This window comes from Hippoglossus stenolepis, chromosome 21, assembly GCF_022539355.2.
Source record: "Hippoglossus stenolepis isolate QCI-W04-F060 chromosome 21, HSTE1.2, whole genome shotgun sequence".
NCBI classification, from domain to species: Eukaryota; Metazoa; Chordata; class Actinopteri; order Pleuronectiformes; family Pleuronectidae; genus Hippoglossus; species Hippoglossus stenolepis.
In genome coordinates this window covers 11,047,357-11,070,840 of record NC_061503.1, presented here as the reverse complement: position 1 = coordinate 11,070,840, position 23,484 = coordinate 11,047,357, and the positions used below count along the sequence as shown (strand labels likewise).

General features: G+C 43.1%; 2 protein-coding genes across 2 annotated transcripts; one reads left to right on the top strand and one right to left on the bottom strand.

The window, feature by feature from the left end:
• The first annotated feature begins 214 nt into the window (after positions 1-214).
• glud1b (glutamate dehydrogenase 1b) lies at positions 215-13,480 on the top strand. The gene is made up of 13 exons (XM_035145167.2): positions 215-754; positions 4,610-4,690; positions 5,006-5,061; positions 5,638-5,701; positions 7,009-7,103; positions 8,796-8,975; positions 10,452-10,589; positions 10,712-10,849; positions 10,935-11,015; positions 11,216-11,339; positions 11,473-11,564; positions 11,911-11,973; positions 12,434-13,480. Exons 1-13 carry the CDS (start codon positions 358-360, stop codon positions 12,551-12,553), a joined length of 1,629 nt encoding a protein of 542 aa, XP_035001058.1. The 5' UTR covers positions 215-357; the 3' UTR covers positions 12,554-13,480.
• A 462-nt stretch (positions 13,481-13,942) lies between these two features.
• On the bottom strand, positions 13,943-23,032 carry sncgb (synuclein, gamma b (breast cancer-specific protein 1)). The gene is made up of 5 exons (XM_035145168.2): positions 22,653-23,032; positions 19,009-19,050; positions 18,166-18,293; positions 16,562-16,603; positions 13,943-16,086 (listed from the first exon to the last, which is right to left on the bottom strand). Exons 1-5 carry the CDS (start codon positions 22,771-22,773, stop codon positions 16,078-16,080), a joined length of 342 nt encoding a protein of 113 aa, XP_035001059.1. The 5' UTR covers positions 22,774-23,032; the 3' UTR covers positions 13,943-16,077.
• Between the last annotated feature and the right edge of the window lie 452 nt (positions 23,033-23,484).

Here is a 23,484-nt window from a genome sequence, read left to right as displayed (position 1 = left end):
GGAATGAAATGTGCTTTAGATTTGCTTGCTCGCTAATAAACTGACGTGCACGCGCGGTCAATAAACCAGATGCTAGGATCACTGGCGACACCTCGGGAGCGCGCGCTGTCAGTTGCGTTGACTTGCCTCGCACGGGCGCGCGCACGCCTCGGCCCTCCTCCTCTCGCGCCGCCACGCTGGGCTCGTGCACCTTTTTAAAGCAAACACGCGCAGCGGGTCGCTCGCACTCTGCCAGAAGACAGGACCCGGTGAGGAGTCGCTCTTTCGTCCCCCCTCTCTCCTGTCGTCGCCCCCCATTGTCCTGGTTGCTTTGCTGCCCTGTTTTCTTTAGTTCTTCACGGTCAGCCACCTCCAGTCATGTACCGGTATTTCGGGGAGCTGCTGAGCCGCTCGGCGGGTAGCGCCCTGGCCTCGGGGTGCGTGGACTCCGCTCTCCCGGCGTCCGCGTCCCTGATGCGGGTCCGCCACTATGCCGACGCGGCCGACAAGCCCGACGACCCCAACTTCTTCCGCATGGTCGAGGGCTTCTTTGACCGCGGCGCCTCCATCGTGGAGGACAAGCTGGTGGAGGACATAAAGACCAGGGAGACCCCCGAGCAGAAGAGGCACCGTGTGCGGGGCATCCTGCGCATCATCAAGCCCTGCAACCACGTCCTGAGCTTGTCGTTCCCCATCAAGCGGGATAACGGAGAGTGGGAGGTGATCGAGGCGTACCGCGCCCAGCACAGCCAGCACAGGACTCCCTGCAAAGGAGGTAAGACCTGCGGGAGACCCCCGACCGGCCCCTCTGCTAGGTAGCCCCAGCCGGCTACTTAGCATGAGTTAGCAGCAACGTTAGCCACTTAAAGGCACAAAACACAAGGAAGTCAACTGCTGCAAATGGAGCTCACCGCAACACACACACACACACACACACACACACACACACACACACACACACACACACACACACACTCAGCCACTGGCTTCATCCGGAGCTAACCGACCTCACATCCGAGTATAAACTCTGGCTGCTTAAACTGAGACTTTCCGGGTAGTTTACAGTGACCTTCCTGCTCACCTGTGGCTGTTGTTTGCTAGCTTGAGGGCCACCAGCGAGCTAGCATCACCCTGTTTATCTACTTCTAAATCTATCAATCTTAAGAATGAACTTACTAATGCAATAGTTTTGACATAATTTTCTCTTATCCATTGGTCTGATCTCCAAACTTGGATGGATGCACACCGTTATAATCTAATTCCTGCCATCATCAACGTGCTCTATGCTTATTCTAATCTAATGTATGGTGTGATGGAGAGGGCAGAACCCAGTTGTTATGTCATTGAGCATTTCCAGCTTTAGCATCCCCACATTTGCTGCACAGAACACATGGTTGGACCCATTGCACATGTCCTTTGAATCAAAGAAGGCTGAAAAATCCCAAAAGCAGAGCTAATACACTGATTATGATCCTCCCCCTTGTATATGCAAATACTCATCTACTTTATGCAGGAGCTGTCAATACTGTGTGTCAGGCTCAAGCAGAATGTTATAATATAGAGGATATTATGTTCACTGACTTATGCTCCGTGGTTCAGAGTTCAAGGTTCAGAGCCGGAGCATTATGGGTTTTCTGCTATAGTGCACTCTGGGTAAATTGTGAGTGGAGCTATAATGTATAGGAAGACGGGAGGTGTGTCAGCCTTGGGGACGGGGGTGGTCGTGTTTCCAGGCACTCCTATTTGTCAGCGGTGTGACAGGTGGGGGAGGGGCCTGTGGAGAGGAGGCGATCTCAGTAGAAAAGAGGCATGCCTTTCAGTCAGCGCAGTCGAAGGGCATGTTTGAATGGTATGGAGCAGACATTGGCCTGTTATTAACACCACGGAACCCTCTACTGCAGCCGTGTAACGTGGTGAATGAAGGCCTATTCTGGGGGGAGGCAGATTTAGACTGAAGATGTGCACGTTCCTTGAATGGGCCATACACAGATAGTTTTTTAAAAGGATGCAGCCTGAGAAACTGAGTCAGAATGGCCTTATCTACGTCACCCAGATAAAGTATCCATTACAAATCAACATACCACTTATCAGTAATGCATCCGTGCACCCATTGATGAATTTGCAGCACCACACACTTAACAGCCAGTTAGCAGTGTGAAATGCAGGGAAAAATCTGAGTCAAATCAAATCGGTTATACTGAGCAAAACTTCCTCGATGCATCTCATGAGAGCGAGAGTATCACTGCAGAGTATCACCACAAGCCGAAGCTGTATCCAAACCCAGCTTGGCATTAGAAATCCTCTATAGCGTTCGTGTTACTAGAACGTGTTACTTCCTGTCTCGCGTTGCTTGATTTAGATCACAGGAACAGCTAACCAGTTGTTCCAATGGTTGACCACACAAATCACTGAAGGTGTTAACTTTGAATTCAAACTTATAAAGTGGCAAAAAAATTGGAAATCGTTTCGCAATTTGCTGGAGTTATACTGTCTTTTACACAATAAAAAATGCCCATGCAGGAATCATTGTGAAACCACAACTTCTCTCTTATCTTAACTTGCTCTACATATACGAAACTGCAGAGCTTATTGATTCAAGTGGTTCAGTAAACATGTCTGACAGGCCCCTTCATTCCTAATCCGATTATAATGGCGGTTGAATAGTGATAGGGGAGTAAAAAGAAATTCATTGCGTTTAATCATTGATACGGTGCACAGACCCTCAGTTGTGGTCAGATCAAAAGTGCAAAGGCTGTTTCTGTGTGTGCACATGGTCGTGCTCCAGCTTTAAGGGCCACATAGAGCAACAGCTGCTTTCTACTGAGTGAGCGTCTGGGGCTATATGTGATTCTTGCTTGTGCCACATAGCCAGTCTTAGCATTAACAGCTATTTACTTACCAGTTAAACACAAGCATTGTTAATTCGGTATTCAATTTCATTCCATTACTCACCAGCATCTGTCACTGTTGATGTCTATTTGTGTTACTACTTTGCTTCTCCTGAGGTTAGTATCCTAACCTGCTATCCTCAGTTTGGTCAGCCCATCTTGTCACTTTTTAATAGTGAGCCATTGTGGTCCAAGCTGCACCTTCAGCATAAAGTAATCTCATTGTTTTCACACTTCCAGAGGAGAGTTTGACAAGTTGCTCTACAGTACACGCCACTCTAGATCTGTTTAGTCAACATCCTTCTCCTTTCTGTGCAGAAGTGGAATAGATTCTTGGCATAAATTCATGTCACGTGGAAAACACAAGTTCAGCAGTTTGTGAAAGTCGCATAGGTATGTTATAGAAGTTAAAAACCTTTGAATGGACTCAGACTTGCATATATATACATACACATGAAGAGTTATGTGCTTGCTGAAGAAAAATCAACAGGATTAAATGGGTATTTATGAAACAACTAACTATTTTAAGATACAATCAAACAAACACACCTTAATCTTAGCCAAAACTTGCTTTAAAAGGAGTGTAGCAATGCAGCCAAGAGGCTCTGACTCACAAAGCTCCATTTTGTGAGGTCTTGTGAAAAAAATCCAACTCATCTGACTGCAGTGGAAACTCTGAATTTCAGAGTGGTCTCAGTTTATATGAAAAAAATCGTTCCTCCCCACTCAGAGGAATGTGTTTACAGACGTGTTTTGATTCCTTGTTGCTGGGATCGGCTGTTGGTTGGGTGGATACATGGTTAGATGGTTGGTTGGATGGGGGATGGGTTGGCAGCTAGGCTTATTCTTTTTTTCCCTTTTTAATTTGATTACTGTGCCCGAGATTGTCCTCCACGGTCGGCCTGAGGAAACTCAGCTGATCTGTGGATGAATGGCGAGGAAGATGAAGGGGAAACCACAACAGCACTCCACAAGATGGAGCTTTGTTTTCAGGATGTTTGATCTTTTCCTCGTCTATTCCAAAATCTCAGTAATAACAGACCCGGGACGAGAGGCTCTGACTGTGTTAACACAAACATAAATGATGCCAGTAAGTGGGATCTTGCCCTTCCTGTGTTTTTTTTGCTCATGGTTGGAACACATGCAATGACACACAGTGCTTTCTTCTCCATTCTGCAGTCCCCTCTTTGTGGAGTTTGCCCTTGGATTTCTCCACGTAAGCTAACTCTGGATATGCTATATTTGGTATCACTGTCAGTCTCTCACACACACACACACACTGTGCCGGTATGGCCTGGCCGGCAGCTGGCTATTTGATCTTGTTTTTACGCTGTGCTGGGGTAGACCCACACATGTTACTCTTGCAACGGCAGTAAAGCCAAGACAGCAGGAAGAAATCACTGCAGCTTGCGGGCTGGGGTCAGAATGGAGGGCTGGGATTGGCTCACTCGGTCTCCACCCGCCCACCTCCGTTACTGTGGCTGTCAGACACAATCAGTGATCTCTGACCGGTTTATGTGGTCTTGTGCAATTGTGGAGAACATACTGCGAGCAAGCATTGGTCCAGTCTTTGATAGTATTATTCTGTTGTTGAGATACACATGTGATGGTGTTTGTGTAGGCCATTTATTTTAAATATTATTCTGTAAAAATACCAAAACTCCATTTTCCTTTTTTCCAGTTTTTCTTTGTAAGGTTATCATGTTTTAAACTTCCCTCTGTATGTTTGTGTGTTTCCTCAGGTATCCGTTACAGTCCAGATGTGTCTGTGGATGAGGTGAAAGCCCTGGCCTCTCTGATGACCTACAAGTGTGCCGTTGTCGGTAGGTATTGAAGTCTAAGCTTTCCACAAAGCCTCTTAGTTCTTATCCCCTGATCTCTACAATTTCTTTTTGCGCTTTCATCTCTTTTACATTTAATGTTCAAAAGCAATCAGGACCATTTGACAGCATGTTAGGTTATTGGTCATGTAATGCTAGCAGAGAATAGGAATCAATCTTTAATTTTGCCTCGTTGTCTTCTAACTGCACATTAAAAATGCAGCTCTGCATGCGTATGTTATCGTCTTGTGTGTTGGCACAAGCATATCTACAGTATGTTCCTGTGGTTTATTAAGCTGCATTATTTTTTTCCTCCAGATGTGCCGTTTGGGGGAGCCAAAGCTGGAGTCAAGATCAACCCCAAGAATTACTCTGTAAGCCTTCTAATGTCAGTCTCTCCGCGCCTACACTTAACACGCACATGTGGAGATTTACAGCAATGTTTTGCGTGTGTGCTGTAATGCTTATAGGAAAGTGAGACAGTCCAAGATGAGATCTTGAGGCTGGCAGTCATATGAGGAATATCAGTTTCGCTGTGTGTCTTTCTCACATCCAAACAAACCCCAGAGGATGACTCAACCAAACAAGAATGCACAAGCCAGGGCTGCAGAGTCTCACCCCTTCGTGTTGTATTAGTCCTCCATTGAATGGAGAGAGATCGAGTTTAATTTTTATTTAAAACCTGGAAGAACTGCGGTGCCAGTAAATGAAGATAAACAGTGCAATGTTCACATTCTTTCAGTGAGGATTCCCAGCCTTTTATTTGATTGATGATAGGGAATTTAGTCCATCTATTGATGGCTACTTTGAGATGAACAGATTTAAAGTTCATTGGCTGTTCTTATCAAAATAGCTGGAGCTTCTTTCTAAATATCTGATTGCCATATTGCTTTATATGGAACTGCCACTGTGTTTTTATTGACCTCTACTGTCTGTGTGTCCGTCTGTAGGATAATGAGCTGGAGAAGATTACAAGGAGATTCACCATTGAGCTGGCCAAGAAGGGATTCATTGGTGAGATTCTTTAATCAATAATCTTAAAACTTGGTACTCGGAAAGTTAGAAACGGTTTTATAATTTTTTCTGTGAGTGATTATTTGTCGTACTGCTTTTTATTTGTTTGTTTTGAAAGATTAATGTCTGGTGTCCTTGTCACTGTTTGTTCAAAGAGGTGTAGTGATGAATATTACCTGAGGGAAGCAAATATCTCCTGTCATCTAGTGCTGTTTATTCAGGCTGGGGTAGCTCAGGGTGTGCCTGTGTCAAAAGAAAGAAAAGGGATTGAGATAGAGTTTCACTGTGAATCTCATGTTTACAGGTGGAAAAACCTGAAATGAAAACGCCTATATTCTGTATGCAGCGGTGGAAAATGTAGTTAAACTTTTTAGTTAAGTAAAAGTAGCAATACTACTGTGCAGAAATACCCTCCTACAAGTAAAATTTTGCATTTAATGTTTAATTTAATGTTGCGGCTGGTAAAGATGGGGATAATCTTGATTACTTTCAACAACACCATACTTATGTGTTTTTATTAGTAACCTGAATCTGCAAAGTAACTGAAGTTAGTAAGGAGTAGAGGAGTAAAAAGAACATAATATAGGGAAGAATTAATTTAAGTATTTATTTGAAGAGATGGTGGTAAACATAACACTATTATAGAACTAAAAACATTTTCTAAAATTATTTTAGTTTCTGCAGGAAGTTGTAAGATTAGTAGTAATTATGTTGGAAGTTCACACACACCCAGATCAGCAGGTTAACAGCCCCCATACGGGCACATTCTTCAGCCCTGCCTGGATGCAAGTTAGTGTTTATAGTGTTCTTTGCAAACAGCACTGAGTAATATAACAGTCTGTTATTTGTGTATATTCATATTTTATATGCTTGTAAACATACACAGTTGTTTCATTTGGTGAGGTTTTATACAAGGCCCTTCACTGGTGAATTCATACATACACCCTGGAGGTGAAGCAATCCCCACTGCACATTCTCTACTCTATTCTGTCACTGTGAGTGTAACATGGTCAAACTGCCCCTATTGAGAGATTGGCTCATCCTTTTCTTACTCTCAGTACTCCCCTCCCCCACCTCTCTGCATGCCTGCTTCTGTTTTTGGACCTTGTTCCAGGATACCAGCCCGAGGGCACATGTATATACAGTATGACACAATGTCTTGTGCTTCATGTTTCTGTCATCCGATACCGTGCTGTCAATGACAAAGTTCATTCAAATTTGTTAGGATCTGCAGAGGTACACAGTCGCTGGCATACTTTACAATACTCTCCCCTCTTTTCCTCTCCTACACAATCTCTGTTCACCAGGACCTGGCATCGATGTCCCTGCCCCAGACATGAGCACAGGAGAGAGGGAAATGTCCTGGATTGCCGACACATACGCCAACACCATTGCACACACTGTGAGTTCTCAGACATAGAAATCTGTGTGCTTCGGCTGGTTCTTTTGGTACGACTCGGAAAATGGGCCAAATGGAAAAACAAGGAGTGACTCATGTAAACCACGAGCAGTGGTTTCCTGCCTCTCCCTTCCCATTAGGGAGACATTCCTGCTCTCTTGAAGTCAGCTTTGCAGGCAGAGGCCTGTGTGTTTCTCTGTGTGTGCTATCAGTTAATCCTTCTGCTATCAAAACCTCTCAAACAGGTGTTATTTGATCAGAGATAGAATATATTTACCCACGTTTGTGTGTATTATCAGAATGTTCATATGCTTATAACAACTGTTAAAAGTTTCATCCAATTGCCACAAGTTATAATTCTCAAAGACTCACACGTGGTATTTATTTTTAGCACGTTTTAGGTCTGGGATATTCAGAAAAGTGTTTGGAAAAGCCATCTGCAGTGTTATGAGAATCCAAATGACCCTACCAGGGCTGGACTGAAACGATAATTCAGGGCAGGAATTTGACTCCAGGCCAAACTTTTGCAAACCATCAGACTGCTAACTTTGTAGGCTAATTCCGTTCTGATGTGTTGAACGAGCACCAGACTAGTTACAAGTTTGGCCACTATGTTCATCTGGAAGGAAAGTTATCCAGTTTACAAAAAAATAGGGACTACCAATGAAATATGAAAGCATGTAGGTTCAGTTATAGATATTTTAAATATAGGAGAAAGTGGAGGCCACACGTGTACAGTCATAGCAGAAAATCCCACTGTAGCTAAGTTAATATAACATGAATTGAAGGGCTCTCTGTCTTACTCTGAACGAGGGTAAACAAAAATCACAGAATGGCTTTCTGGCCACTACTCTTCATTTTTCTGACCTGTCATCAATAATGGATGATGATTATTATTGATGGTCGTTACCCAACCCTGCAACAACAGTGTGGCAACATGTCTGTCAGCTGAAGCCTTTCAGAGGTAGCCTTTATGCACAGCTAAAGTTAGTCCCTCCCTTATGTAGAATCAGATATATCATTGGTCCTCTTAATAAAAATAGTGCTCATTTTTTCCTGCGCTCGTTCATTTTTTTTGCCTTTTTTGGTTACCAGTGAGTCGACCAGGAAATGGGGTTTTGCTAGAATCTGTATCTTTTAAACAGGTTCCTCAATGGCTACTAATTGTTTTGTTGTAATTTTATGAACTCACAATCCAATATAGGGTTTCATTATCTATAATTAATATACATCAAGCACTCTTGCATATCCATGTCATTAAAACATTATTAAATCCCACTCCTTTCTCAGTGACACTTGATTCCCCTTTCCACTCTAGTTCTTTAACCTACTTTCACCTTATACAGTCACATGACCTCTGTTCCTGATACCCCTGGCAGGACTTAAGAGTGTGTGAAACACTCCTGCTCTGGGTATCTGAGTGCAGAGGATTATGTGTAATGAGTAGTGTGCGCTGATGTTCTGTCAACCACTGTACTGCCTGGAACTGGCACTACTCAACCTCTTAGTATAGGCATGCCAACACGGCCACCACATGCTTTTTTCAAAAACTCTGACTAGATTCAAGAATTCATATTAAATTGAGAATGAGTGAAAGCTTGAAGCTTTAAGAAAATGGTAACTATACTCGTGCTGTTTACATAATTTTCTAGTCTATAATGTTTGTCTTCTGACCTTCCTTGCCCATGTTTACAGGACATCAACGCTCATGCATGTGTGACAGGAAAACCCATCAGCCAGGGAGGAATCCACGGACGTATCTCAGCCACTGGCCGTGGAGTTTTCCATGGTATTGAGAACTTCATGAATGAGGCGTCCTACATGAGCATGGTGGGCCTGACCCCTGGCTGCCAGGACAAGACCTTCATCATCCAGGTACACAAACTAACGCCTGCATGTGTGGTTTGATCACAGTGGAAACATTTTGCTCAAGGGGAAATGTACTGTCAATACTGCAGGGTTTAAGATTTCATTTGAAAGCACAATGAGGGGGCTTTAGAGCTGCGTCGCAATCAGAGCCGTGCCATCTGTTCTAGTCTGGCCCTGATCTCCTCACACCAAGCTGCGGCAGGGAACTGAAGGAGTTTCCCTTCTTTGTTAATGGGAAATGATTCAAAGGAAGTAAGACTAATTAATAGTCTTATGGGAGAAATGAGCCTGCTCTCCTTCCCTAATTCCGGCTTGTCGAGCATAAAAAAAATAAATCTGTTATGTTACTGAACTTGATATTTTAGTTTTTTTGGTCTTTGTGTGACGGATTAAATGTAATCAGTGGAATGCTCAGATCATGAACATTTATTTCACATAACGCAACAAAATGGAAAAGTCTTAGAGGTGTTAGAAAGAAACAAAGGTGAGTTACAAAGAACCATGGGAAGGGCTTTCTTTCTTTAAGTGAACCATTCATTTAAACAGTTCGTCTTTAAGAAGAGAAGCAGCCGTTTCACTTCCACTCGTCACATGGCAGCACCTCGCGTGTGGTGGACACAAAGACACACTGACACATGGCAACCTCTCGACATCGGCCTCTGCTGCTTTCCTCGACTACTTTGGGCATTTACCACTTTTCCATGACAAAAACTATAATCTGACCTTCTTGATTAACGACCCTGTATGTTGTGTGTCTGTCAGGAGGGCTGCACCCTCTGTAACCTTCTCACACGTAGAAGAGGTTGTGCTTATACTTGTTTGCACCTGCAATTATTGTTTCTTTGTTTTATACCGATTTTCAAACAGGCAAATTTTTCTCAGCAGTAATAAAACAATTTTAGATGTTGAAAGGAGATGAGGTTTGTGGAGAGGGTATTCGAGTGATGATGGGGGTAGGGGGGGGGGGCACTGAGGAGGTGCAGAGTCGGCGACAACAGCTGAATCATGACAAAAGTTCAGTTTATCCCTCTGTGCGTGTGTATGTGTGGATTACGTTGTGCTGAGATTAGATTTGTTTAGCGATATATTCATAAGAGAGGACAGTGCAGATCTTGTTTTTACTCACATCGCCATATGTAGCCAGTTAACTGAATATTACCCAGAAAACATCCTGTGTTTTTATTGTATCTATCCTGTCTCCATTTCTCACCAACATAATCAAACATACTTCACTTGTCTGACGTCTCCTTTTAGCTCATATTACAGCATATGATGATGGTGGTGTTATAACCTTAGCAGTCCACATGGTGGCACCAGAGGATATAGTTCCTTGGAGCTGAGCTATACTTTATGGTTGAATAAAATTGGTATTGTGTGTGTGTGTGTGTGTGTCACACACACACACACACACACACACACACACACAATATGTTTGCTATTTATATTATTTAATGATTATCTTCTTGCCGTGACTTTTCACAGGGCTTTGGTAATGTGGGTCTTCACTCCATGAGGTACCTGCACAGGTTTGGGGCCAAGTGTGTGGGCATCGGTGAGATCGATGGATCCATCTACAACGCAGACGGCATCGACCCCAAGCAGCTGGAGGACTACAAACTGGTACCAGCACAGTTTTTGTGTCTTACTGATTCATTCTCTTCAAACAGTATTTCTGTCATTTGGCATTTCTTCTTCCGGAAATAAACATTATATTTATCCTCCTTTTTCTTGTGTCTCTGCAGCAACATGGCACCATTGTGGGCTTCCCAGGAGCCAAACCCTATGAAGGGAGCATTTTGGAAGCCGACTGCCACATCCTGATCCCTGCTGCTGGAGAAAAGCAGCTCAACCGTAATAATGCCGGCAGAATCAAGGCCAAGGCAAATAATAATTTTGATCTACCCTTAAATCATTATGTGGATTGATATGAGTGCAGTCATCTTAAGTTCCGTTTGTTTGTTGTAGATAATTGCTGAGGGTGCCAACGGTCCCACCACCCCAGATGCCGACAAGATCTTCCTGGAGAATAACGTCATGGTTATCCCTGTAAGTGCACACGCACACGAAGTAGAACATTTCTACTTCGTTTTTACACTTCCTCCAGTCTTGGTTCTTCTCATCTGTTTTGTTTTACTTGTAAAATTAATAACATTAAGTGTTAATTTCAGTGTCTTTGTTTGTCAGAATCAAAAAGGATTATTTCAAACAGGCAGATCAATCTGAGTGAGTGTTGTTTTACTCTTCAGGACATGTACCTGAATGCTGGTGGTGTGACAGTGTCGTATTTCGAGTGGCTGAAGAATCTTAACCATGTCAGCTATGGAAGACTGACCTTCAAATATGAGAGGGACTCAAACTACCATCTGCTCAGTGAGTACAAGACGACTGCTTTGTAAATCCTGCACAATCTACCGACAGCTGAAACAAGCTTTTAGAATACAGCATGAAGAAACAAAATAGTCTCCTGATATCTTGTTTACCTCTCCCATGTTCTCTCTTATAGTGTCTGTGCAGGAGAGTTTGGAGAGGAAGTTTGGCAAACAGGGGGGACCCATTCCCGTCGTACCCACTGCTGACTTCCAGGCCAGAGTCGCTGTGAGTAACATCTACTGTTATATAGCATAACAAATCAATAAACTGAACAGTTAAATAATTTGAATAAACGACTGGCTTTGATAGCATCAGGAAGTGCTTTCCAGTAGAAGTAAGTTTTAAGAAGAGACTTGAAAGATGACACTGACTCAGACGACTTAATATCCTTGCGCAAGTTGTTCAAGAGCTTCGAGGTCCAGACTGCAAAGGCTCTGTCCCATTTAGTTTGTCATCTGGTCTCTGGGATAGTGAGGAGACCTGAGAGGAGAATCTCATGCTACGCAAAGGTTCATAAGAGATTTAAAAGTCTAAGATTAACCATTTGTTTAACACTCATTTGTCTTTGCAGGGTGCCTCTGAGAAGGACATCGTTCACTCTGGATTGGCCTACACCATGGAGAGATCTGCTCGGGTAAGTGAACCCGCAGGTGCCATATTTAGTTTAGTAAACTGAGATGAGACATTAGACTTCCACATCAGGGATCTGCAAATGTTTGTTGGTTCTCAAGCTTTCTGTCAAAACAGTAACATTTCTATCGACCACTAAAAATACTCAGTGTTTCACTGTATCCATTTTGATTTGAAGTAAAGTAATCAAATCTCATCTCAAGTGTAAGGATGCACAAATCTGACTTGGTTCTTGATATGAATTCAATATATTGGTGCTCAGTAAAATCCGTAAACACCACAACAGTGTCAGTTTTGGCATAAATGACTTACTGTAATTAATCCATAAACACTTAATTTTATTTAGTTCATATTTTTTTTTTCTCATCTGTGTTCAGGCCATGATAATTGATTATGTCTTTGAGATATTCAGGGACTCTTGTTATATGTACTTCTTAATAAAAATGTCCCTCCTGCCTTTTCAGCAAATCATGCGCACAGCAAGCAAGCACAACCTGGGCCTGGACCTGCGGACGGCCGCCTACGTCAACGCCATCGAGAAGGTCTTCAAAGTCTACAACGAGGCGGGGCTCACCTTCACATAAACAGCCAATCGCCACCCGCACTTCCCGCCCCCTCTACCCGCCTGCTATTGATCAGCCTCTCCTGGCATTTTCCATCCATCACACAGCCTTCAGAACATATCGCTGTTTACGGCTGCTCTTTGGCTCTTTCTCTCACACACATGCACAGCTACACATTGGCCAGCCTGGTATTTACCCTGTGATCTTTGTGCCGCCGATATACTGAATCTTTATCTCTGCTTGAATCTTGCCAATTCCTGTTTTGCTTCTGTTGAAAAAAATGAAGATAGAGCTCCGTCCTGAGAGACAATGGAAAACCCCATCCCTCCCTCAGACCCCATATACATCTTAATGGTATTGTTGTAAGGCAGCCATGTTCAAAGCGCCCTTTATTTTTTGTGATCGCTGAATGCATGTGTGACCCTCCTGTTGCAGTCGTCATCACTACAGATGCCTTATTTCAGATAGAGGTCTGCTCTGAGAATGAGCAGTTTCACTTTAATAAAAAGGGATTCAGATTTAACTTCATGTGAATAAAAGAATAGTTTATTACCCTTGAGTTTGTCTTCTCACTCTCACTGAGGTGTAAAGGTTAGAAGTGAAGTTGCCAAGGTTCAGGATTCCCAACAATGATGTAGTATTTTTCTCCTGTAGTTTTTACCTTTTCAAGATTAAAAAGATGCTCTCCCCATCTCCTTGTCCCTTCCTTCTTCTTCCTCATGTCCCCGCCGCTTGCTCTAATCTATAAAAGCAGCTTCTCCCTTATTCCTCCACTCGCCAAGAAAGGAGCAGGGTGGGAGGCGAGGTGTCACTGTGACCGCCTGATCCCTGGTTTCATTATTTTCTCAATTTTAACCGTCCAGTTCCTCAACATACAAACCATTTTGAAGGAAATTACTTTTTATTTTTATTCATTTTGTGGAAACCAATAAAATGTTGAGAAAAACATGGGCGTGTCGTGAGTTTATTTTACTGTAGCATCAGGCAATGACTTGCTACCGACACTGCTTAGAAGTAGCATACTGGGTTGATGCTGTTCTGGGTCAAGAAATAGTCCCAGCATGAAACTCGTGCTAAAACCAGTCGTCATAATTGTTCCTCTTTTTGTTTTGTACAATTTAAACATGAATTACAACAGACAAATTATAATGCTGTATGCCCTGAGTTGTTTGAGCTGTTTTTAATGCTAAGCTAAGTTAACCACCTCCCCGCACAGACAAAATAATACAAATACTCTTATTTCTAAGTTTTGATAAGAAAGCAAACAAACATCTTTGTCTGGGACTGGTAGCTCAGTTTTGTTCTGTGGCCCCTTAGCGAGATAATCTGGCCCCGACTATGTGATAATAATGTGATAAAACCTTATATTTTCATTCAGGCACCTCTTCAATAAACTCTCCACACTGTAGCTGGATTTCAACAAAACATTTTTAATTTCACTGGTACTGTTTATAAAATCAGCGAGTCTGCTTTGATGCCAACTTAAACATGGTGTGTGTATTTGTGTGTGTGTTGGGGGGCGGGGGGTGTTGTTTAGACAGTGTGTGTGTGTACATGTTAGTGTGTTGAAGTGTATGGTCTGTGTGTGTGAATGTCAGATTGCTTAATAAGGCAACATGCAGTCATCAGTTTCCATTGGCCTCAAAGTAAAAACACACACCTGCTCCAGAAACACACATACACACACATTGCTGGCTGAAACCGTTCTACGTTAACACACACATATACGCACACACATACAGTGCATACTGACGCGCACACACAGACGAGCAGTGGAAGGTGGCGTTACACTGTGACGAGAGGAGGGAATCGCCTGATTGGCTGAGACAGTCGAGCTGGTCACAACACCAGTTAGTGTTAAAATTAAAACTACCCCTAAAAATCCACTACACATCCCAGAATTCAAGCTGTACACAGAACTACACACAAAGCTGAACTACAGTGAAAACACAAACCCTCATCCTGCGCTCTCATTGGACCGATTCCCTTTTATTGAGTGATTGTTTTCATCACAGAAATCTGAATGACATCCAGGCTGCTCACTTTTCCTCTTTGACATGCAAGCCAGTTTCACAAACACCAAAAAGCAACTACATGATAATCAGAAATCAACTGCTCATTTTCCCCTGAAAACACATTTTAAACCCCATATTTTCCATTTTAATTTCCCCCTAAATCCAAGTTCATCCTGACCTGACTCTATCTTTACAATGAAAGAAACATTCAAACCCAAGACTTTGTTCTAAATGGTTTTTGCAGCATTTTCCTGCACATTTTCCCCCGAATTCACCCTGGTGCATTTGGAAACTTTGATATCCACTAATTGGCTTGAACATATAAATATGGACACATCATTTTGTTTGCCTAAGTTGGAGCAATACTGGTTATTTCAAATGGGAAACACTGGGCTGGATTGGGACAGAAAATAGGAAGATATTCAGGATTTCCAATCGCCAATTATAATTTATTATTCAAATATGGTTGTTTGCAGAGAGATGCCCCTGTCAGTCAAATCGGATCAAACCATCAGTTATCGATTGCAGCTTGTATGTGAATATTTAACATCGATTAGAAGAATAAGCCCTGTGCGTTGTTTTCAGGTGAACGACACTGTTAATAACCCTGTTTCTACACGTCGAGGCGAGACACACACTTAAGCCATACAAAGCCACACGGAAACAGCTGCTACTCTACAGTTTCAACACGTGACGAGTCGTTCTACAAAAATCTCTTCATGCAGTCTACCGGGGCTAACTAACTACTGCACACACACACACACAACAGAACGAGATCCGCCATCAACGCACGATTCCCTGCACAAGCGTCCGGAGATTTATTGTATTTTGTTTCATATGCCACAGCTGCACATGCACACACACATGAATATATATACTATATATATAGAATATAAGCTTTGGATACGCAGGCACACAAACAGCAGCTCACATCCTGCCTCAGTCATCAGTTACTGCTGTGGACTGCAGTGCAGAGGCCTGAGTGGATTCTCACAACCACGATTTCATTTCTGACGGATGACACTGATCTGGTCAGCGTGTGCGTCTGTGCTGGCGTTGATGGTATGCACTGTGTGTGTGTTTCATGCATGTGTTTAATGAAAGTGTGTCTCTTTTTGTTTGTGTGTGTGTACGTGTTGGTATGTGTGTGTGTGTTTGTGTGTGAGGTTTCCCTATAGGTTTGTAGGCGTGGGGGGGCAGTAACAACATCAGGGCTCATATCAGGACGACACTAACACACAGGTGAGTAAGGGGGGGTAAGACGGGCAGTGGAGTAGAAGCTACAGGCTGCAGGGGTCAGAGGGTGGAGGGGGTGGGATGGGGTGGGGAGGCAGGGGTGTGTGGGAGGAGGAGGGGTGTGAGGGGTGGATACAGGGGCTGAGGTGCGGCATCTGGAAGAGTCTGTTTTAGTTGATTTTGGTTCCGTAGAGTCACAAAAAAATATGTCGAACATCTGGAGTCTGCGAGGCGAGGGGGGCCGGGGGGGCTGCTGGAGAAGACGGGAGGCGGGTGGGGGGGTCCTGAAGACAACTAATACCCCTGGAAGAAAGGAAAGAAAGAAAAGATTAAAAGTTGCATCACATCGTAAAAGTAATGGGCACAGGTATTACACATCAAGATCATTTTACAAGTACATTTACTCAAGTACAATTTTGGAGTACTTTTTCTCAAGTATAAGCTATTTGCGTTTATTTGCTGCTTTTACAACCTGGGATCCCTTGTTGCATTTCAGATGTGTTCATCTGTGGCAATTGATTTCATTTTAATGAATCATAATTTTGCTTATTAATCTGCAAACTAACCACAACTGTCACATGAAGTGAATGTTGTTAAAAACTACAATGTTTCCCCTGGAAATGTAGTAGAAGTGAAATATTAGTCACGTTCAAGTTAAGTGCAGTACTAATGCTGCACTTAGCCGCACACGCCACCTTTAATTTGATCTGACTGAGCTGCTGCGTATTCATAAGCCGCTCTGTTTAAATTCCAGCAGCGGCCTGACTTGTTTCCTTACCTCTCCTCCTTCGCGGCCCTGCTCCATCCCTCCATATTCTCCCTGTAGGACAGGAAGAAGTAGGAGAATGATAAATTAGACACAAAAGAGAGGTGGAGGCTCTTCTGTGACGATGAAAAGAATGAGGCGATGGGCAGGGCGGAGGGCCAAAAGCACTATCGACCACCTGTCTAGCTTTTGTTTTTTCACCAGATGTGATCTAACGAAGCAGATACAGGAACCATGCTGTCCGGTTGACTCAATAACTCTTTATTGTCATGCTTAAAACACTTTCCAGGGGGTGTCAGTTAGTTGATTAGAGATTTACAACAATGTAAGAGTGAAAGGAAACCTCCACCTGCCAGGCTCTAGGCACACAGGGCTGGTTCAGCCTGAGCGGTGCATGAAGCTACTGAATGAATGAGGAAGATCCATGAATTCTGCACTTGGGACTACATGAAGGAGCTACATGGTTAGAAATGAGCAATTTTAGTGTTTATCGTTGCCTAAACCACGTGAATGAGCAAGCGTCTGAGAGGTCAGAAGAAAGTGATCGCAAAATAAGGAAGTTGTTAGATATTGTGTTGTATTTTCATGCTTTTATACTGTAATTCAGTGAAAGCTTTTGTCCGAAGCCAAAACCCTGCAGGTATTTGTGTTTGAGCTCTTTCTACTCTCCTCTCTTGACGCTCACCCAGTCTGTTGTGGGCTGTTATTATCTAATATACACTGGATTACCAGTTTTTTAGGTACACCTGTACAATTTAATGCAAACCAAAGCAACAAATCCAGTGCAACAAATCCCACCTCAAAACGGTGGTCTGACTCATTACATTACATTGTATAGGTGAGCCTAATAAACTGATAACTCTGTGCGTGAAGCATGCAGAGTTTCCCCTCTTTGTCTCTCCTTCACCCGAGCCCACCCCGGGGACGACCTATGACCCCCACATTGCTCTGTCCAATAGGCACCTCGTATACAGGCTCCTCCTATCAGGAAAACACAGATGAGACACAAACAGCATAGACGAGAAAAAACGTGAGAACGACAGCGACACAGACACGTGACACGCAAAACACAGAAACACAGAAACACAGAAACACTGCCACAAAGACGTGCATGAAACACAAACACACAAACGTTAGATGCTCATACATCTAACAGGTTTGACAAGTCTTCAAATCATAATCGTGCAAATTACATTGACCAATCTTTTAGACAGAATTTTAAAAATCCTAAATTTAATCATGACTGAAAACAAAAGAAAATTATGAATAAAGTGCAAATATATAAAGAGTTAGATATAAATGACCTTTTATGTAGAATATATTTAGGATTTAAATAGAAAGAGGATTTTAAAGATGACACTTTAAACTTAAAAAAAATTAAATCTGCATTTTTCTCTATTCTTTTAATGTTTCAACATTAATCAATTAATCAAAGATTTAAAAAAAAATACTAGTAGATAAGCAATAATGTATTTATTCAAAATAGATGAAAATATCAAAACATCATAATTTGATTTTAAAAAAGTCTTCATGCTCTCTTATGGTGCTACTGGTGGCAAATGACCTAAACCTGTTGAAGCCAATTGGTTTCACCCAATGTTGCCATGGTTACTGACCTGGTTGATCAACCCGGTTGATGCGGCGACGTTCTCTACGCCCTCCACACCCGCCTGTGACACCTCGTTGGTCCCGGCAACCGCTGCGTCTCCCACAATGTTGGTCTGGTCCACGGTCCTGTTGGCCACTGGTAGGAAGAATAGAGGACGGTTAGTAGTGACACACACACACACACACACACACACAAACGGACGATGTCTCTTTCCGTACGTAAAGGCCGCATACATGAGCCTTTAGGTGTGTAACCTTGGTGCTCCCTATCTATTTAGGTGACATAATTAAAGTGGGTATTTCCCCCCCAATGGCCGCAGGGGGCCCATTACAGGCCCACGCTACAAAACATGCTTAAACAGCCATAACACAAATGTGAAATTTATGCTTTAACGCAGCCGTTTTGAAGTCTATTTTTAAAGTATATTTTAAATTCATATTATATATTCTCATTTTATATTTTATACATTTTCATATTTTTCCGTTTTACAACAATTCAGAGTAACTGGTTGTTTTGCTCACGGTCTGGTTAACTTCCACCTCTGCCAAAGAGCAGCACACAGATGTTTCCCTGAGCTTTTTTACAGAAACATCTGGGACTGTCTCATCAAATAATAAGCAGAGTGGAGGCTCCTGTGCTGTACTATCCAGTATTTCCACAGACTGTCTCCAGCTTTTCAGCAAAAGCCTCGATGACATGCTACTGCTGTTCTCCTCTTTGCTGCAGGAGTTGAGGAAACACCGGATCTAAACACTGGTTTCACCCTGAGCAAATATATTTTTCAGGTAGGTATCACCTGTAGAATAACGAGTTCATAAATGGGACGACACACATACACAACATTTCTCACCTGTGTTTACTGATGACACAACTCCCTCCTTTGTCTTATTGCCTGTGGGTCAAAGAGAGAGATTACAATCACCTTCATGCACACAACCTTCATTATAGGCACGTAACATGGAAACAACATATTTTATATTTCTTAATTCTAAAGTTTCTGTCAATGTATTATTTATTTTGTGAAAGATCATTTATTTTGGGTCTTTTAATCAGTGAAATGTCCATGATTTTGATCAATTACGGAATTAAACTGTGACCCGACCGATGATGTAATACATATATTGATTATTGACGTAGTAATGAGAACAGAAAAAACTCATCACATGAATGCAGAACATCACAATGCCCACGTTAGATATCGTGTCTGTGTAATAAAGTGATGTTGTTGATGACATTAACAGGTTATTCTTTTATTTTTATAAGAACATTATTAAATTTTCAACAAAGTCACATGAATGATCACAGAACTTTAAATTATGTGCTAACCCAAATATGTTTTGTTATCTTTAAAAGCCCTTCTCTGCTGCTGCTGGCTGCAGAACCGTCCCGAGAGTGTCGTGTTAGCAGTATCCATTACTCTTTCTAAAAATACATTTAGAGACCTACTTTTACGGACGTGCTTTCCTGCTTGTTTAAAGTGAACTTGTTCTTTTTTTTTTATTCGTCTGCTTGGACTCATACATTTTCCCTCAGTTTGTATTTTAATGGAGATATTTTAATTGGAATGGCATCTCTGTGTTTTTCTCTCCCTGCTCAGCAATCCTATGCTGATTATAGTATGATCTGGAGCAGATTAAATCGTGGTTATATAATCTGCCTGAGTGAGGGATAGGAAGAGAGAAATATCTGCTGTAAATGATGAAAGGGAATAATGGCTTGAAGGCAGAAACGAAGGAAGGAGATAGAAGATAAATCTGCAGAGTGAAATGCGCACACACTGTTGTGTCTTTGTGCTTTTCACACGGATGCACATGCTGCCATTTACTGTTTCCTGCATCCATTCGTCCTCTCTGTGTGTGGCTGCTGCTTCCCTCCATCTCTCTGCACATTCCCCGTGGTACATGAGCCACGTGCCTGAGCACTGAGCAGCACTGCAGCACAGCCCCGACACACACACGCACACACACACACACACACACACACACACACACACACACACACACACTGCAATGACACAGCTTCTTTCTCTCAGCCAACAGAGGGAGCCCTGTGAGTGTCACTTGCACTTGTGTATGAGAGCCTGTGGTGATCCGTCTTCCACCATCACAAGGAACAAACTGTGATCTATGGGAGAGGGTTTGAAGTGTTTGGAAGGAAACCGATATTTTTTCTGTGCAAAAAAAAGGATGCAATTCCACTACAGGACCCTGCTGTGTATGAACAAGAAAGCATTTTTAAATAATCCTGATAATAAATCATAATCCCGATGAAAAGCTGCCGCGATAAAGGAAGATTGCACGGATTAGAGTGTGTGAATGCTTTTTCCTATGATGAAATAATGTATTCAATTGACAAAAATATGGTTATTTTCATATGGAGGATTTGTGCTGTGGCAAGTGACCTGTGATTAATGAATTATCATATCAGTATATTTGCAGCAACATAGAATATTTAATATATGCACTGAGATATCCATATGTGTACACACCAACATTTTCTACATATGCATAGATATAAAGGAAGAGGTGACACCTATGACGTAGGGAAAAAAGGTTGATGGATCCTTTCCAAGCACAAATCCTTTGCTGTAAAATTACTGAAGCCATTTTTGAGTGTCTGCGCAGAAAATTAGCACCTATAACCTTTTTTCTTACATATTATTGTGAAGGAAAATCAGTTCTTTAAGGTGCAATTTATCATTTCATTAAAAAAAAAATTTTTTTGATTCTGATTAATAAAACATAGGAAATACATATTGAATCTTTAAAAAATAGCCCAATAAACTAGTACATTGTGCTGTGTGTCCAGGTTTGGGCCTGCGTGTGAGAGCGAGCGTGCCGACCTCGATACAGTGTTCCCACATTCACATGCTGACGTCTGCAGTCTGCTGCAGGCAGATACGCTGCTTTATCGACCATCTTCCCTCCAGTGATCATATCAGCGATCCCTCTTTTCTCTTTTCCCACCTCCTGTGATCTGCATTTCCATTTTCTTTTTCCTCCCTTGTTCACTTGTTCCTCCTCTACCCGTCCTCTCCTCCCTCCTCTCCTTTACCTGAGCTCGGCACCACCCTGCACTCCCTGGAAACATCAAGGCGTCATTTTCATTCCACCTCCTCCTCCTCCATCATCCCTCCATTGCTGCACGTCACCTGTCCCTCTCTGTCTGTCCCTCCATCTGTTCATCCAGGGAGCCATGCACGAGACCAGAGGCACAAATCTTCGCGTCTGACATAACACCCCTCCCTTCTCTCTCTCTCTCTCTTTCTCCATTTTTTCTCTCTCTGTCTCTTCCCCCTGCATCTCTCCATCTTCCCTTTTTTCCCTGGGATGGGTGGTTGGAGATGGGGGGTTGTTTAAAGAGCTCTGGGGGAGGAAGGTGGTTAGTCATCAGAGCGGCGTGCACTGGCGAATCCTTTGGATATATTTTCTTTCATGGTGGGGTGGGGGTTGCATGGGCCAAATGCTGCAGTGCTCAAGTGATCCTTGCCCTGTCTGCTTCACCTCCCTCTCTCCCCCTTCCTCACTATTTTAGATCGTGACATTGACTCTTGCATGGATGCAATTTCCAATTTTCCTCATCCCCATTAAGATTTTGCTGCATGACAGTGGATGGGAGTGCAGGAGAGGTGGACTGACGTAGACGTCCACAAACTCCTCACCCGCCTTCTTACTTTTACACCCCCCTCCCCCCCTCCCCTCTAAGGCGGCCTAAAAGCCTGATTCTCGGGGTAACCTTGAGATGTGACGCAGTTGCTGCTACAGCTAACGTAAACGTGCAGGGACGTGCAGCGGGCCACACGGCGTCTGAAGCATCTTTGAAAAAGTACTAATTCAATTTCTTTGACTTAACATGTCCTGTCCTCGTATACGTGCATTTTTATTGTGAATTTATACATTATTTTTAAAAATGAATGTTCAATGTACCACAAAAATGTACTGGAGCAATGTACATGTAGGTCAGCTCTTAAAATTTTAAAAAGGCACAGAAATGGAGTCTCTGGGGACTTCATCCTCTGCAAACCGCTCCACCAACCACTGAGTGTGCATAAACCAGGACGGTGATAAAAGCCTGAGGCAGTGACATCCTGAAATCCTGCAGCATCCCTCCTTCCGCCTATCTTTTACTCTTTCTCTTTTATTCTTCCCATCCCAAGACAAACCAGTCCTCCACCAGTTACCGTCCCTGCTGCCCGGTTACAACTTTTATTATCATCTCTCTCTCCATCTAAACCCCCCTCTCCATCACTCTGTCCATCCCTCACTCGTTCACACCCCCACCCTCTGCCCTGCACCAGTCCTGCAGCAGGATCCTGCCTCTGCTCACTCGTTTGCTCCTTTTTTCTCTCTGCTCCTCCTGCTCCTCCCTCTTCTCCACTCACCTCTCACGAGTGTCCCAGACATGGACACCCATGGGACTCCACCTCAGGAAACACACGGTGCCACCACACACAAAGAAATGAGTTAAAACTAACCGATAGGACATGTTACCTACCTACATACATCACCCCTTCCTTGGTCTTGGCTGCTGCCTCCTCCATGCCTGCTTTGGTCTTCTCTGCGGCGGCCACCACTCCCTCCTTGGCCATGGAGAACCCCTTCATCAGTACATCCATCTTGGGTGATGAGACGGCTGGGCTCCCCTTCTCCAAACGGGCCTGGCTGGCTGACTGGTGCTTACAGTGGATGTGCAGGAGGGATGTCAGGAGAGTGTTGGTCTGCGTGAGTGAGTATGTATGCGTGTGCCGGTGGCTCCTCCTCCCTTTGGTGCTGCACAACAGACGGTTTGAGAGGACTGTACAGCAGAGCTACAGCACGCAGACTGAGAGAGAGAGGGTGGAGGAAACGACGGGTACGCACGAGATGGAGAGAGGAGGAGGAGGAGGAGGAGGAAGAGGAGGGATGGCCGGATGCTGCAGCATTTTCAAGTCATGCTGCAGCCCCGCCCCTCAGCCATCCCTCTCCTTCCCATCCATCTCTTTCTCCTGATGATTCTCACTCAGACTCCGGCACGCTGTTTGCATATTTTTTGATTGGCATGTCACTCTGGACACACCTTTCTGGATGCTGAGCTTGTGAGAACTGTTACATAACCGGCAGGGCTTTAGCACTGGCGATGAAGAGGATTTTTTTTTCACATCATATGGTTTTGACATGAAATCTGTGATTGCATTTAACACAGCTTGTCCAAAAGATGTGATTACTGAAGCTAACCTTTAAAAAAAGATATATATATATATTACGCATAGAAATAAATTGTATTTATTTATTGTATGCACGACTTTGTTTATGTATTATGCAGATTTGGGGATATAATATCATGAACT

Coding starts and splice junctions, on each gene's coding strand:
- glud1b (XM_035145167.2), top strand. CDS start 358: ATGTACCGGTATTTCGGGGAGCTGCTGAGCCGCTCGGCGGGTAGCGCC. Junction 7,104..8,795: donor CCAACACCATTGCACACACT/GTGAGTTCTCAG, acceptor CCATGTTTACAG/GACATCAACGCTCATGCATG. Junction 11,016..11,215: donor ATAACGTCATGGTTATCCCT/GTAAGTGCACAC, acceptor TTTACTCTTCAG/GACATGTACCTGAATGCTGG.
- sncgb (XM_035145168.2), bottom strand. CDS start 22,773: ATGGATGTACTGATGAAGGGGTTCTCCATGGCCAAGGAGGGAGTGGTG. Junction 19,051..22,652: donor GGAAGGGGTGATGTATGTAG/GTAGGTAACATG, acceptor TTTGACCCACAG/GCAATAAGACAAAGGAGGGA. Junction 18,294..19,008: donor TGTGTCATCAGTAAACACAG/GTGAGAAATGTT, acceptor TCTTCCTACCAG/TGGCCAACAGGACCGTGGAC.